The 15,383-nt window shown below is 38.9% G+C and overlaps 1 protein-coding gene across 3 annotated transcripts in view; it reads left to right on the forward strand.

Moving 5' to 3' along the window:
• The window catches only part of MSH3 (mutS homolog 3), a 209,971-nt gene that overhangs the window by 93,692 nt on the left and 100,896 nt on the right, over positions 1-15,383 (forward strand). For all 3 annotated transcript variants that reach the window (XM_066381757.1, XM_066381758.1, XM_066381759.1), the window contains one exon: positions 14,492-14,624. In XM_066381757.1, coding sequence (XP_066237854.1) covers positions 14,492-14,624 — 133 coding nt within the window. The remainder of the gene's footprint in view (positions 1-14,491; positions 14,625-15,383) is intronic.

A 15,383-nucleotide genomic window follows, 5' to 3' on the forward strand; every position in this document is an offset into this window, starting at 1 on the left:
TAGTTCTCCTTTTTCTTCTTTCTTCCTTTGTAGAAAGTTAATTCCTCTTAATTCTGCTCAGCTTTTTACTCCCCTCACCTCCAACATACAGTAAATGAATTGATGGCTCATACTGAATACCATAGATGATTATTTGAATATAATAGATGATCAAGAAACTCTGAACAAAGGATACATTTGAAAATCTTAGGGTTTTAAGTAGGTTTTGATAAAGGCACTCATTTGATAAAGGCACTTATTTTTCTAAGAAAAACTTGATTTTAAAGAACCTTTGAAGTAATTTTCCTTTACATGATTTCTTGTTTTAGTTTCTCAGGAATGGTTCTGAGAACTCATTTCTTCCCTTCTAGTGGTGTGAAAACAAAATTTGTCAACATCTTGTATTCTTGTCAAACCCCTAGTGGAATTAGAATAGGTGGATGTTATTCAGAGAAAATCATGTGACTTAGAAAGTCAGTCTGGATGATAGGAAGGAGTCATCTTCTACCTTAGGAATAGCTAGTTTTAAATCTTATGTAAAAGTTCTAACTCGTAATTCTAAACACAGCTGAGTCAGATGTATTCGATTAGAAATCTTTGGGCATATTGTGATTTTCCTATGGCTCTTTAGGGCCATACCTGTAGAATTTGAATTCTATAATGGGTGATTTAGATAGTATCTTAGTTTGCTAGGGGTAACAAAGTACCACAAACTGGATGGTTTAAACTACATAAATTTGTCCCATAGTTCTGGGGGTTCTAAGTCTAAAATCAAAGTGTCAGTAGAATTGATCCTTTAGCCTTGGGAGAATCCATTCCATAGCTTCTAGTGGTTTGAGGAAGTGTTTGGTGTTACTCAGCTTGTAGATGCCTCTCTTTTATCTCTGCCTTCACAGTCGTGTGGTGTCCTCCCGTGTACGTATCTCCACACATGGCGTTCTTTCCACCGGATGTAGTCATATTGGATTAGGTGCCTACCCTATTGCAGTATGATGTCATCTTAACTAATAGCTTCTACAATAACCCTATTTCCAAGTAAGATCATATCCTGAGAGGGTTAGGTCTTCAACATGTGTTTTTTGGGAGGGAACACGATTCAAACCCTAAAAGGGCTCAATTATGTCATAACTTTCCTTCTTTTGGCACAAGTAGATGGGAGGTACTCATCTCTTGAATGGAAACAAGTGCTTTAATTATCATAAAACTAGAGCAGCCTAGTTATGAGTAGGGCAATGGAAAAAGTAACTGTTACCTAATCATACATTAGACTATTATACAGTAATTAAAATGAAGATAGTTATTCGGTAACTCAGCTTGAGGCTTCCAGTGATGACAGGGAGGAGGCTGAGTGCCTCTGTTTCAGTTGTCTGGAATCTTTCCTGACCAGTTCTTCTGAACATTGTACTTGCCTGTGTTTTACCTTTACTCTGTACCTGCAGTCAGCATTGTGAGGGGAATTTGCAAGGATTTCTAATTTACCCATCTATTCTGTGCTTCATTTGCTTTTTTTTTTTTTTTGAGTATTTTTATTCATTCAGCCCCCTGACCCCCAAGCTTGGTAGTTTTTTTATTTTTTATTTTTTTATTTATTTTATTTTTTATTTTTGTGACAGAGAGAGAGAGAGAGTCAGAGAGAGGGACAGATAGGGACAAATAGACAGGAAGGGAGAGATTAGAAGCATCAATTCTTCGTTGCAGCACCTTAGTTGTTCATTGATTGCTTTCTCATATGTGCCTTGACCGTGGGCCTTCAGCAGACTGAGTAACCCCTTGCTCAAGCCAGCAACCCTGGGTCCAAGCTGGTGAGCTTTGCTCAAACCAGATGAGCCTGCGCTCATGCTGGCGACCTCGTGGTCTCGAATCCAGTTCCTTGGCATCCCAGTCCCACTTTCTATCCACTGCACCACTGCCTGGTCAGGCCAAGCTTGGTAGTTTGTATGTCTTGTATGGCCAGCAGCCACGACCACCATCACAGCTGCCTGGCCCGTGCAGGTTCACATTTGATTTGGATAGATCGGAATGAAACAATGGAGCCAAGAACAGATGGGCCGTCCTTTATTCTAGCTCGCAACTGGTGGGCAAGAAAATACACAGCGGGAAAACATTTCCATTTGCATTCAGGGTTCCCAAAGCCACTGACTTTCTCTGATTTTTCCTAGAATCAAAGGCCCCACCTCTGTTCCCCTTCAACTCCCCGCCATCTTGCTTTCTGCCTCCTCTCCAACCACATGGCCTCTCTGCCCTGCAACAACGTAGCCTACTCCCAAAATGGCCTCCTAGCTCCTCCTTTTAAAACTTTTGGCATGACAATCCCTCCTCCAACACATTAGCATAACCAAGCCCCCTCCCAAGCAGGAAGGTAGTAATTAGCCATATCACCTGTGCCACGGCCATTCACTTGGGCAGTGCCATTTTTAACAATAAAAGTGAGCAAAACCAGAAAATACAGATTTTACAAACTCATTTGCCCAATTCTATTTTTATTATTTTTTCTTTTTATTGATTCTTTCCTGGTTTCTTTTTGTGCTTGATTATCTTTATAAACTGGTTATATATATTTTAAGATTTTATTGATTGATTTTTACAGGGTGGGGGCAGCGAGGAGTATCAGCTCATAGTTGCTTCACTTTAGTTGTTGACTGCTTGCTTGTTGCTTGTTGTCTGTGCCTTGACCAGGCAAGCTCTAGGTTTCAAAACAGCAACCTCAGGTTCCAGGTCGACACTCTACCCACTGTGCCATCACAGGCCAGGCATAAACTGGTTATATTATTAGGGAATATATTTTTAAGGATAATGTGAGGGCAAAAATGAAGGTGCTGTTTCCTAGAGATGATGGTTATTTGCTTCTGCCAGATTCCTGGTGGTACCACTACCAGTCTGGGACCATCTTAATTCAAGTTCAATGTTTGACATGTTTTAGTGCATTCAAACAATGCCAGTTCAGACTGCAATGTCATCCTTACCCTGAGGCCAGCTCACTTTTATAGCAGTTTTCCTCCGACGTACCTCTGTTGCGCAAAAGTGGCTTTGACTATTAGATTACTCCTCTGGGCTCTTGCTTTCTTTTAGATTTTGGTATAGCTATTCCTTACCATATCATATTTGATGCTTTTATGAACATGTTTTTATGTTTTATTTGGCTTTTTGAAATTGTCCTCATTAGGAGGGATGTTCTGAAAGTACTCATTCCCACTATTAGCAAAAACAGAATTCATATAATGCTCTTTTGAAAGACTTATGATTGTGACCTAAACTGATAATGAAGAGTAACTGTCAAAAAATTATTGTTTAATATTCTGAAATGGGTAGATTGTTGATTGGTAAAAATGGCTCATTAGAACATGAGTAATAAAAGTTCTTAAAAGCTTGTTGGGTGGTTGATTTATAGTTCGCAACAGGATAAATATTCATAATAGCTCTCGAGAATGTAATTTCATACATAAAATAAAACCCTTCTTTCATAATCTGTAAAGTTTTGAGCATATTTGTGGGTGTCATCACAGTGCATCTCTTTACCCAGGTTACTCCTTTACTCCCTCCCTCCCTCCGTTACCATACACAACTCCTCTTAATTTTACATTCTTAATAGCTCTTGAAACTATGGCATGTTTCAGTCCTGTATTCTCTACCCAAATTCAAATCTTAACATCACCCCCCCTAGAGCAGTGGTACCCAACCTTTTTTGGGCCACGGACGGTAAAATGTCAGAAAATATTTTCACGGACCGGCCTCTATGGTGGGACGGATAAATGTATCACGTGACCGAGACAAGCGTCAAGAGTGAGTCTTAGACGGATGTAACAGAGGGAATCTGGTCATTTAAAAAAATTAAACATCGTTCAGACTTAAGTATAAATAAAACGGAAATAATGTAAGTTATTTATTCTTTCTCTGCGGACCAGTACCAAATGGCCCACGGACTGGTATCAGTCCGCGGCCCTGGGGGTTGGAGACCACTGCCCTAGATTACTGAAACAGCCTCATAACCAGTCTTCCTGCTCTGCTGGTTTCTCTTTTCAAATGCTGGCCATCAGCTCCCATGGCTCTCAGGATAGAGTCAGAGCTCTTATGTGGTCTGCATTACTCACATGACCAGGGCCCTGCTTACCTTTCTAGCATCTGTTGCCAACCTTTCACCCTCCATTTTCTACTTTGTCAGCACATAGGAATGGTTCATTGAATGAGTGGTATGTGAAATGTAAAGCTAGCTAGATTCAAATAGTGATGCCTCGGCCCTAGGAGGGGGCTTTTGATCACCTTCTACTAGGAAACTGTTTAGGTTGTTCGTTTAGCCAAAATGCATGACCAGTGCATTGTTTGAATTTATTCATTTTACGTGAACTATTTTTAGAGCAAATTTTTCAGAAGAAATTAGAACAATAAAAATGGCACTCTTAGCAGTTTGTATTTTAACTTTCCCCTCTAAATAACCTTATGTTAGAATTATAGAGGCATCTTCATGAAGAGCAACCAAGAGGGACAGACTCTGTCACATGGCCTTGCAACAGCAGTAGTTGTGTGTCAGGCACTGAATTTCTGAGTGACAGCACACACAACAGATTCTGATGTTATCACCCAGTTCATCTGCAAATGTAAAGAACTCCAGTAACACCCACACTTATTGCATGGGGTTTTGGTGGTTAAAAAAAGAATCTTTGTCATCCCCAGAACCTGAAGTCCATTGTTTTTTGTCATATGAAATGAAATGATCAGGTGTCTTGTCTTCTTTTCATTCATTTAGAATGTATCATGAGTTTTTTGTTTTTTTAGCAAGCGAGCAAGACTCGATAGACCGATAGACGGGCAGGCAGACAGGAAGGGAGAGAAATGAGAAGCATCAACTTGTAGTTGCAACACTTTAGTTGTTCATTACTTCTCACATGTGCTTTAACCCCGAGGGGCTCCATCTGAGCCACTGATCCAGGGACCTTGGGCTCAAGCCAGTGACCATGGAGTCATGTCTGTGATCCCACACTGAAGCAGGTGACTCTGGGGTGAACCTGGGTCCTCAGTGTCCCAAGTCTACGCTCTATCCACTGTGCCACCCACCTGGTCAGGCTGTATCATGGTTTTATTTTTATTTTATTTATTCATTTTTAGACAGGAGAGAGAGGAGAGATAGAGAGAGAGAAGGGGGGAGGAGCTGGAAGCATCAACTCCCGTATGTGCCTTGACCAGGCAAGCCCAGGGTTTTGAACCGGCGACCTCAGCATTTACAGGTTGACGCTTTATCCACTGCACCGCCACAGGTCAGGCTGTATCATGGTTTTTAAAAATAAATAAATTTATTGTGGTGACATTGGTTAATAACGTTACATAAATTTTGTATGTACAGTCTGTAATACATGATCTGTATGTTGTATTGTAGGCTCACTACCCAAAGTCTAGTCTCCTTTGTCACCATGTATTTGACCCCTTTTACCTTCTTCATGCTCTCCTCACCTGCCTTTACCTCTGGTGACCACCATACTGTTATCTGTGTTTGTTTGTGAGTTTGTTTGATTTGTTTGTTCCTTTGTTTCTTTCCATTTTACATTCTACATATGAGTGAAATTATAGGGTTCTTGTCCTTTTCTGTCTGATTTATTTCACTTACCATGACATACTCATTATCCGTCCATGTTGTCACAAATGGCAATATTTCATTCTTTCTTATGGCTGAGTAGTATTCCACAGTAGACCATATTTCCTCATGTATGAGACGCACTCTTTTTCAAAAAATTTGGGGTCTTTAAAAACTGGGTGCTTCTTATACAGTGGTTGTAGATTTTTTTACTTGCATTTCCCACTTTTTTGCGCAGAGGAGGAGTTATATGAATTTTATGATGAACAAAACTTAAGTTCAATAACTTTATGTAATACATTTTTTTTTCAAATTTTAGGCCCCAAAATTAAGGTGCCTCTTATATATGTGAGCATCTTATTCATGGAGGGGATATGATATATATACCATAACTTCTTTATCTAATCCTCTTTTGATTGACATTTTGGTTGTCTCCGTGTCTTGGCCACAGTGAATAATGCTGCAGTAAACATAGGGGTGCATATATCTTTGTGAATAAATGTTTTTGAGTTTTTTGGGTAGATACCCAGAAGATTTAATTAAAAATTAAATTCTTAATTTTTTGAGAAACTGCCATACTGTTTTCCATATGGCTGTTCCAGTTCACATTCCCACTGGCAGTGAATAAGGGTTTCTTTTTCTCCATAATCTCTCCAATGCTTGTTATTACCTGTCTTATTGATAATAGCCATTCTAATAGGTGTGAGGTGCTATCTCATTGAGGTTTTGATGTGCATTTTCCTTATAGCTAGTGCAGTTGAGCATCTTTTTATATATCTATTGGCCATTTGTATTTCTTCTTGGGAAAAGAGTCTTCTGCCCATTTTTAAATTGTGTTGTTTATTTTTTGTTGTTGTTAAATTAGTTCCTTACTATTTTAGTTACTAGCCTCTTATTGCAGTATCATTTGCAGATATCTTCTCCCAGTTGGTTGATTTTCCTTTTGTTTTGTTGGTAATTTCTTTTGCTGTGCAGAAGCTTGTTAGTTTGATGTAGTGTCATTCACTTAGTTTTCTTTTACTTCCCCTGGCTGTGGTGTCAATTTCATAAAAACCTCTCTGAGACCAAAGCCCATAATTTAGTACCTGTGTTTTTTTCTGTGTATTTTATTGTTTTAGGTCTTATATTTAAGTCTGTAATCCATTTTTAATTAATTTTTGTGTATGATGTCAAATAGTTTAGTTTTACCTTTGCATGCTGCTATCCAATTTTTCCAACACCATTTATTGAGGAAGCTTTAGAGTGTATCATGTTTTAAGATCAGCTGGTGAATACTGGGCATTTTGGAATAATATCTTTACCATCATCTAATGCAGGGGTCCCCAGACTACAGCCCGCGGGCCACATGCGGCCCCCTGAGGCCATTTATCCGGCCCCCGCTGCACTTCCGGAAGGGGCACCTCTTTCATTGGTGGTCAATGAAAGGAGCACATTGACCATCTCATTAGCCAAAAGCAGGCCCATAGTTCCCATTGAAATACTGGTCAGTTTCTTGATTTAAATTTACTTGTTTTTTATTTTAAATATTGTATTTGTTCCCGTTTTGTTTTTTTACTTTAAAATAAGATATGTGCAGTGTGCATAGGGATTTGTTCATAGTTTTTTTTATAGTCCGGCCCTCCAACGGTCTGAGGGACAGTGAACTGGCCCCCTGTGTAAAAAGTTTGGGGACCCCTGATCTAATGGATAGTGCTACTTCCTGTTTTGTTGACTGTCACCAAATCTGTCTCATTGATTGCACCAAAGAAATTTTTCTCTATTCTAGTGGTCTGACATATTGTTTTAAATTATTGGGAAAGTCGTCTTACTCCTGCTAATTAGAACAGTTCTAAGGTATGCAAACTGTTTTATTTTAAAAGCTTGATTAGGAGTCATTTTTATTTCTTTGTTCTGATATGCTTATAGGCGATAAAGTGGAATTATGGCTGCTTCAATGATGAGAAATTAATATAACACCCTTTAGCCTTCTCCCTGTCTATGTTAGACATCTGTAACTGGTTATGGCATTCTTTCTCAATGCTGCCTACCAACAAGTCTCAACATAGTACTTCAAGTCACTGCTACCAGTCAGATTTAGTACTTAGATCCATCCCTGTTCACTTTATACAAAATACCTTTTTGCATATCAGTGTCTTACATTTTGTCTACACATAGTTATTTCCATGCTTCTATTTTGGGTGCTATTTTTTCCCTTTTCTTGCTGTTCTTTGTGTAATCTACCAACCATATTTTGTAAGGCAATAAAGATCATCATAAAAATGATGATGGTAACAGTTAACTTGTTTTGAATAGTCACTATGTACCAGGCACTGTGCTAAGTGCTTAACAAGTATTATTTCATTGAATTCTTTTTTTTAAATTAATTTTAATGGGGTGAGATTGATAAATCAGGGTACATATGTTCAGAGAAAACATCTCTAGGTTATTTTGACATTTGATTATGCTGCATTCCCATCACCCAAAGTCCAATTGTCTCTGTCACCTTCTATCTGGTTTTCTTTGTGCCCCTCCACTCCCCCAACCCCCTCCTTCTCTTCCCCCCACCCCATAACCCCCTACTCTTGTTCATGTCTCTCAGTCTCATTTTTATGTCCCACCTATGTATGGAATCATATAGTTCTTAGTTTTTTCTGATTTACTTATTTTGCTCAGTATAATGTTATCAAGGTTCATCCATGTTGTTGTAAATGATCCAATATCATCATTTCTTATGGCTGAGTAGTGTTCCATAATATATATGTACCAAAGCTTTTTAATCCACTCATCCACTGACGGACACTTGGGCTGTTTCCAGATCTTCGCTATTGTGAACAATGCTGCCATAAACATGGGGGTGCATTTCTTCTTTTCAAACAGTGCTATGGTGTTCTTGGGGTATATTCCTAACAGTGGGATAGCTGGGTCAAAAGGCAGTTCGATTTTTAATTTTTTGAGGAATCTCCATACTGTTTTCCACAGTGGCTGCACCAGTTTGCGTTCCCACCAGCAGTGCAGGAGGGTTCCCTTTTCTCCACATCCTCGCCAGCACTTAATTCTGTGTTGTTTTATTGATGAGCGCCATTCTGGCTGGTGTGAGGTGATATCTCATTGTGGTTTTAATTTGCATTTCTCTAATGATTAGTGATGTTGAACATTTTTTTCATATGCCTATTGGCCATCTGTGTGTCCTCTTTGGAGAAGTGTCTATTCATTTCTTTTTCCCATTTTTTGATTGGTCTGTTTGTCTTCCTGGTATTGAGTTTTACAAGTTCTTTATAAATTTTGGTTATTAACCCCTTATCAGACGTATTGTCAAATATATACTCCCATTGTGTAGTTTGTCTTTTTATTCTGTTCTTATTGTCTTTAGCTGTGCAAAAGCTTTTTAGTTTGATATAGTCCCATTTGTTTATCCTGTCTTTTATTTCACTTGCCCGTGGAGATAAATCAGCAAAAATATTGCTGCGAGAGATGTCAGAGAGCTTACTGCCTATGTTTTCTGCTAAGATGTTTATGGTTTTACAGCTTACATTTAAGTTTTTTATCCCTTTTGAGTTTATTTTTGTGAATGGTGTAAGTTGGTGGTCTAGTTTTATTTTTTTGCAGGTAGCTGTCCAATTTTGCCAACACCATTTGTTGAAGAGGCTGTCTTTACTCCAATGTATGCTCTTACCTCCTTTGTCAAATATCAGTTGTCCATAAAAGTGTGGGTATATTTCTGGGTTCTCCATTCTGTTCCATTGATCTATGTGCCTGTTCTTATGCCAGTACCAGGCTGTTTTGAGTACAGTGGCCTTGTAGTATAACTTGATATCCGGAAGTGTGATACCTCCCACTTTATTCTTTCTTTTCAAGATTGCTGAGGCTATTCGTGTTCTCTTTTGGTTCCATATAAATTTTTGGAATATGTGTTCTATATCTTTGAAGTAAGTCATTGATATTTTAATCGGTATTGCATTGAATTTATAAATTGCTTTGGGTAAAATAGACATTTTAATGATGTTTATTCTTCCTAACCATGAGCACGGGACATGCTGCCACTTGTTTGTATCTTCCCTGATTTCTTTTATCAGTGTTTTATAATTTTCCAAGTACAAGTCTTTAATCTTTCTGGTTAAATTTACTCCTAGGTACTTTATTTTTTTGGTTGCAATAGTGAGGGGGATTGTTTCCTTAATTTTTCTTTCTGACAGTTCATTGTTGGTATATAAAAATGCCTCTGATTTCTAAGTATTAATTTTATATCCTGCCACCTTGCTGAATTCATTTATCAGGTCCAGTAGCTTTTTGACTGAGACTTTAGGGTTTTCTATATACAATATCATATCATGTGCAAATAATGATAGTTTTACTTCTTCTTTTCCTATTTGGATGCCTTTTATTTCTTTTTCCTGTCTGATTGCTGTGGCTAGGACTTCCAGAACTATGTTGAATAAGAGTGGTAAAAGGGGGCACCCCTGCCTTGTTCCTGATCTTAAGGGGATTGCTTTGAATTTTTTCCCATTGAGTATGATATTGCCTGTGGGTTTGTCATAGATGGCCTTTATCATGTTGAGGTATGTTCCCTGTATTCCCACTTGGCTGAGAGTTTTGATCATGAATGGGTGCTGGATTTTATCAAATGTTTTTTTTGCATCTATTGAAATTATCATGTGGTTTTTCTCCTTCCTTTTGTTTATGTGATGAATCACATTGATTGATTTGTGAATATTGTACCAGCTTTGCCTCCCAAGAATAAATCCAACTTGATCATGGTGTATGATTTTTTTCATATATTGCTGGATCCGGTTTGCTAATGTTTTGTTGAGTATTTTAGCATTTAAATTCATTAGGGATAGTGGCCTATAATTTTCTTTCTTTGTGTTGTCTTTGCCTGGTTTTGGAATCAGAATTATACTCACCTCATAAAAGGAGCTTGGAAGTCTTCCTTCCTCTTGAATTTTTTGAAATAGCTTGAGAAGGATAGGAGTTAGTTCTTTGAATATTTGGTAGAATTCACTTGTGAAGCCATCAGGCCCAGGACATTTCTTTTTTGGGAGTTTTTTGATAACTGTTTCAATCTCATTTGTTGTAATTGGTCTGTTTAGGTTTTCTGATTCTTCCAGATTAATTTTTGGAAGATTATATGTTTCAAGAAATTTGTCCATTTCATCTACGTTGTCTACATTTTGGGGTACTGTTCTTCATAGTATTTTCTTACAATATTTTGTATTTCTGTTGTGTCAGTTGTTATTTCTCCACTCTCATTTCTAATTTTATTTGAGTCCTCTCTCTTTTTTTCTTGGTGAGTCTTGTTAAAGGTTCATTGATCTTGTTTACCTTTTCAAAGAACCAGCTCCTGATTTCATTGATCCTCTGTATTGTTTCTTTAGCCTCTATGTCATTTATTTCTGCTCAGATCCTTATCATATCCTTCCTTCTACTAGCTCTGGGCTTTACTTGCTGTTCTTTTTCTAGTTCTTTTAGATGCAGGGTCAAGTTGTTTATTTGAGCTTTTTCTAACTTCTTGAGGTATGCCTGTAATGCTATGAACTTCCCTCTTAGGACTGCTTTTGATGTGTCACAAATTTTGAGTTGATGTATGCTCGTTATCGTTCGTTTCTAGGAATTTTTTAATTTCTTATTAGATCTCATTGAATTCTTCTTCCCTCTTAGGACTGCTTTTGATGTGTCACAAATTTTGAGTTGATGTATGCTCGTTATCGTTCGTTTCTAGGAATTTTTAAATTTCTTATTTGACCTCATTGAATTCTTATAACAGCTCTGTGTGGAGGCATTGTTCTCATTAAAGTTGGAGAAACTAGAGCAAGGCTAAATAACTGGAAAACAGTAGAGCCGGGGTTTGAACTGCGGTCACTTCTCTTCTCAGCCCCAGTTGTTAACCACTGAGCTATTACCTGTCTATAACAAATGAAGGCTGGATGAAGGCCAGAATTATTCGTTGTGAACACACTTTTGCCTGTAGTGTCACCAGGCTAAAAGAAAAGCCAGTACCTTTGTATTTTCCCAGATTGCAAACCAATTTAGCATGACCTTTCAGTCTCTTTCTAAGAAATTTATAGTTTTATGTCTATTTAAAAAAATGTTCTGGTGGACTTGATAAATATGATTTGGGTTTTTAGTAACCTCTTTTGCTTTTATCTTGTCATATGTCAGACAGCCTTTATAAATTTTGAGAGCATAGCTATCTTTGTAGGCTGTTTTATATGTTCACAGATGGCATTATTTTATCTGTCCTCATACCATCTGTAATATCATCTTAATCTACTGCAATTGGTGTCATCTTTTATTTATTCAGGAGTGAGTTATTAAAATAAAACTATTTGTATAGCATTTTGGGTAAATGTTTGGGTAAAGCATTGATTTATTTTATCACAACAATCCTATGTGAAGAAAATTTAATTAATTAATTAAAAAATTTTTTTTACCTCATCTTGCTTTACCCTTTATGTAGTATTTGGAATTGCATTGAATTGAGTTCAACCACTATGTAATGAGCATAGTGTGATTCCAAAACTGTGGGAATGAAGATATGATTCATGTTCTCGCTGAGTTTCTGGTCAGTAGAGAACACAGTGAGGAAGTAAATACTATAATTTTCAACATGGACCAAAAATAGAGGGTGGTATGGAAAAGGATGGCAGAGGGGGAAATTTGGTCTAATGCATCTGGAAAGCCCTTTCAGAGGAAGGGTGGTCAGGATGTTGCCAAATGAAGTGGGGCTTGTGGGTTGTAGCAAAGAGGAAGAGCGTCCTCAGGTAAAGTGAGTAGTAAACTTGAAAGCTTGGATGTTAGAGAATTTAGAGTGACCCAGATATTGGAAGAAGTTTAGTCTGACTGAAGCTTAGAGCGAGAGCAAAACAGTGACAGGTGTTCTGAAGTGATACTTGAGAGGTAATCAGGGATCAGTTGTCTTTTTTTTTTTTTTGCATTTTTCTGAAGCTGGAAACAGGGAGAGACAGTCAGACAGACTCCCGCATGCGCCCGACCGGGATCCACCCGGCACGCCCACCAGGGGGCGACGCTCTGCCCACCAGGGGGCGATGCTCTGCCCATCCTGGGCGTCGCCATGTTGGGACCAGAGCCACTCTAGCGCCTGGGGCAGAGGCCACAGAGCCATCCCCAGCGCCCGGGCCATCTTTGCTCCAATGGAGCCTTGGCTGCGGGAGGGGAAGAGAGAGACGGAGAGGAAAGCGCGGCGGAGGGGTGGAGAAGCAAATGGGCGCTTCTCCTGTGTGCCCTGGCCGGGAATCGAACCCGGGTCCTCCGCACGCTAGGCCGACGCTCTACCGCTGAGCCAACCGGCCAGGGCCGGGATCAGTTGTCTTATAGGTCAGTTAAGGATTCTGGATTTGAACCTAAAGTTAATGGCAGGTTGTTGATGATCTTAAAGTAGAAGTATGACGTGAACAGATTTGGGCTCTAGGAAGATGTCTCAGGGTACACTGTGGAGTACGGCCTGGAAAAAGTGACAGAAGTGGGGAGGAGAGTTAGGAGGCTATGTTAGTAGTCTTTCTGTGAAGTGATCTTTTACTTAGGCTAGTTTGTGGCAGCAGAGAGGGAGGGAATTGGATGGATTTGAGGGACCACCCCAGTGGGGATGGAAGTGCCAGGCTGCGTGTCTGCCAAGCTCTGGCTTGTTCTGTGTCATGGTAAACCAAATGCCTGTGCCATAGCCAGAGAAAAATGCTACAGAAATGAAACCTGAAATCAGTTTTGTATCATGAATAGGCATGGCCTCACAGGATAGTTATAAAGATAATAAAGATAAAAGCATGCAATTAATTGCAACATTCTCAATTTAACAGTCATCTAGGTGGGATTCTGATATAAGGTTTGCTCTTTCACATGAATGTATATAATATCAATGGAACTTTGATGAACAAAAGTGTATTTAGGAGCTGATGTCTTCCTTTCCTCCCAAATGTCAGTTCATTCTTTCATTTGCTTGCTTGTTCATTCATTCACTCATTCATTAATTCATTCATTCAAATCATTTACTAAGGGCCTGCTGTATACTGGATAAGTTTACTTATCTCAGTCTTTAATACCATGTATGGCCTTTTTACCTATTGTAGGCCTTAGTTGTTTGTAAGAACTTGGGCCACATGGTACAGGACATAGTCAATCAGGTTTCCATTGTAAGTTGACAGAGCCTCACTGTTTCTTCCCAGTGACCTGTCACTTAGGGTGTAGGCATCCTGCAACCCTGGTCTCCAGGTCTCCGATGTGTCCCAGGCCCTGCTCAGCCTCCTCTTGCCTAACCCCATTTCACTCGAACAGTTGATCATCCACCCACCACCACCACGTCTTCATTGAAACAGTTGGACAACTGAATGAGTAGTTTTTTGACTGACAATGAAATGGTCAGTCATTTCAGACAGAGAGGAAAATCTAGTTGCCCATTGTAGACCTGTTATGGTAGCCAAGGTGAGGCAAGCTGTTGTAACTCATAAATCCTCAGTCTGGTTAAAATACAATAAAAGTTTATTTCTTGCTATTTCAAGTCCATTGGGTAGTGCATGTGGGATTGGAGGTTTTTTTTGCTCCATTCATGGACTCAGGCTGATGGAGTCAACAAGATTGCTTTGCGCTCAGCGTCCATCTGGCAAAGGGGGAGACCGAACAAGAGGTTTTTATGGGCTAGGGCTAGGAGCGGCTTCATCATTCCTCCCCACATTTCATTGGCTAGAACTTGGGTACATGGGGGAGACTGAAAAATGTAGTGTCTGTCTGCTTAGATGAAAAGGAAAATTCAATGAGCTGGTCTCTGCCCCGCCTAATGACTCTCCTTGTGTGGTACCCACTTTCTGATTCAAGTGGTGAGGGGAAGCAAAGAACCAGAGGTATGGAGAAGTCTCCTTTGTGCTTCTCTAAGTGGTTCATCACAATGCTGAGCTTTAGAGTGGGAAATGTCTGTATTCAGAATTGCTAATATAGCTTATAATTGCTGTTTCTCTATTCTCACAGGGAAATAAATGCTCGGCTGGATGCTGTATCTGAAGTTCTCCATTCAGAATCTAGTGTGTTTGGTCAGATAGAAAATCATCTATGTAAATTGCCTGACATAGAGAGAGGACTCTGTAGCATTTATCACAAAAAAGTAAGTGTGATAGAAATTATATCTATTAAAACTGATACAATTCCTCAGCACGAGGACACCAGATATGAAAGGAAAGCATCTTAGAGCTTTATTGTAATTGTATGAGAGGATCCTCAAAAATTTGAATTGCACAAATTAAGGTTATTCCAGTTTTTGCTTGTAAAAAGCAAAGTTCGCCCACTTCTGTTAACTACAGCTACACATAGAGCCCCTTCTGTTATAATACAGAATATTCTTATATTTCAGCATCAAAGAGTAGACCATCATCAAAGTAGGAAATTTACTTAGACTAGCTACTTTTTTAAAAAGGTGCCTGATTATTTTGACCTCAAAATAGCTTCTTACTTTACTTAAAGGAAATATCTGCTTGTATAATATTTGCGATGGTTTCAATATGCCAGCAATACTTTACTTTATTTCAAAATATGCCTAAATTTTTTTAAAATTTTTTATTTATTTATTCATTTTTAGAGAGGACAGAGAGAGGGAGAGAGAGAGAGACAGAGAGAGAGAGAAGGGGGGAGGAGCTGGAAGCATCAACTCCCATATGTGCCTTGACCAGGCAAGCCCAGGGTTTCGAACCGGCGACCTCAGCATTTCCAGGTCGACGTTTTATCCACTGCACCACCACAGGTCAGGCCAAATATGCCTAAATTTTAAAAAATGATCAATTTATTATATTTATAATTGTTGATAAACTTTTGTTACACCTATTGCAGAAGTCATTCACCTACATTATTAGACCCTCTGTTCCTTATA

This window comes from Saccopteryx leptura, chromosome 4 (genome assembly GCF_036850995.1).
Source record: "Saccopteryx leptura isolate mSacLep1 chromosome 4, mSacLep1_pri_phased_curated, whole genome shotgun sequence".
NCBI lineage: Eukaryota > Metazoa > Chordata > Mammalia > Chiroptera > Emballonuridae > Saccopteryx > Saccopteryx leptura.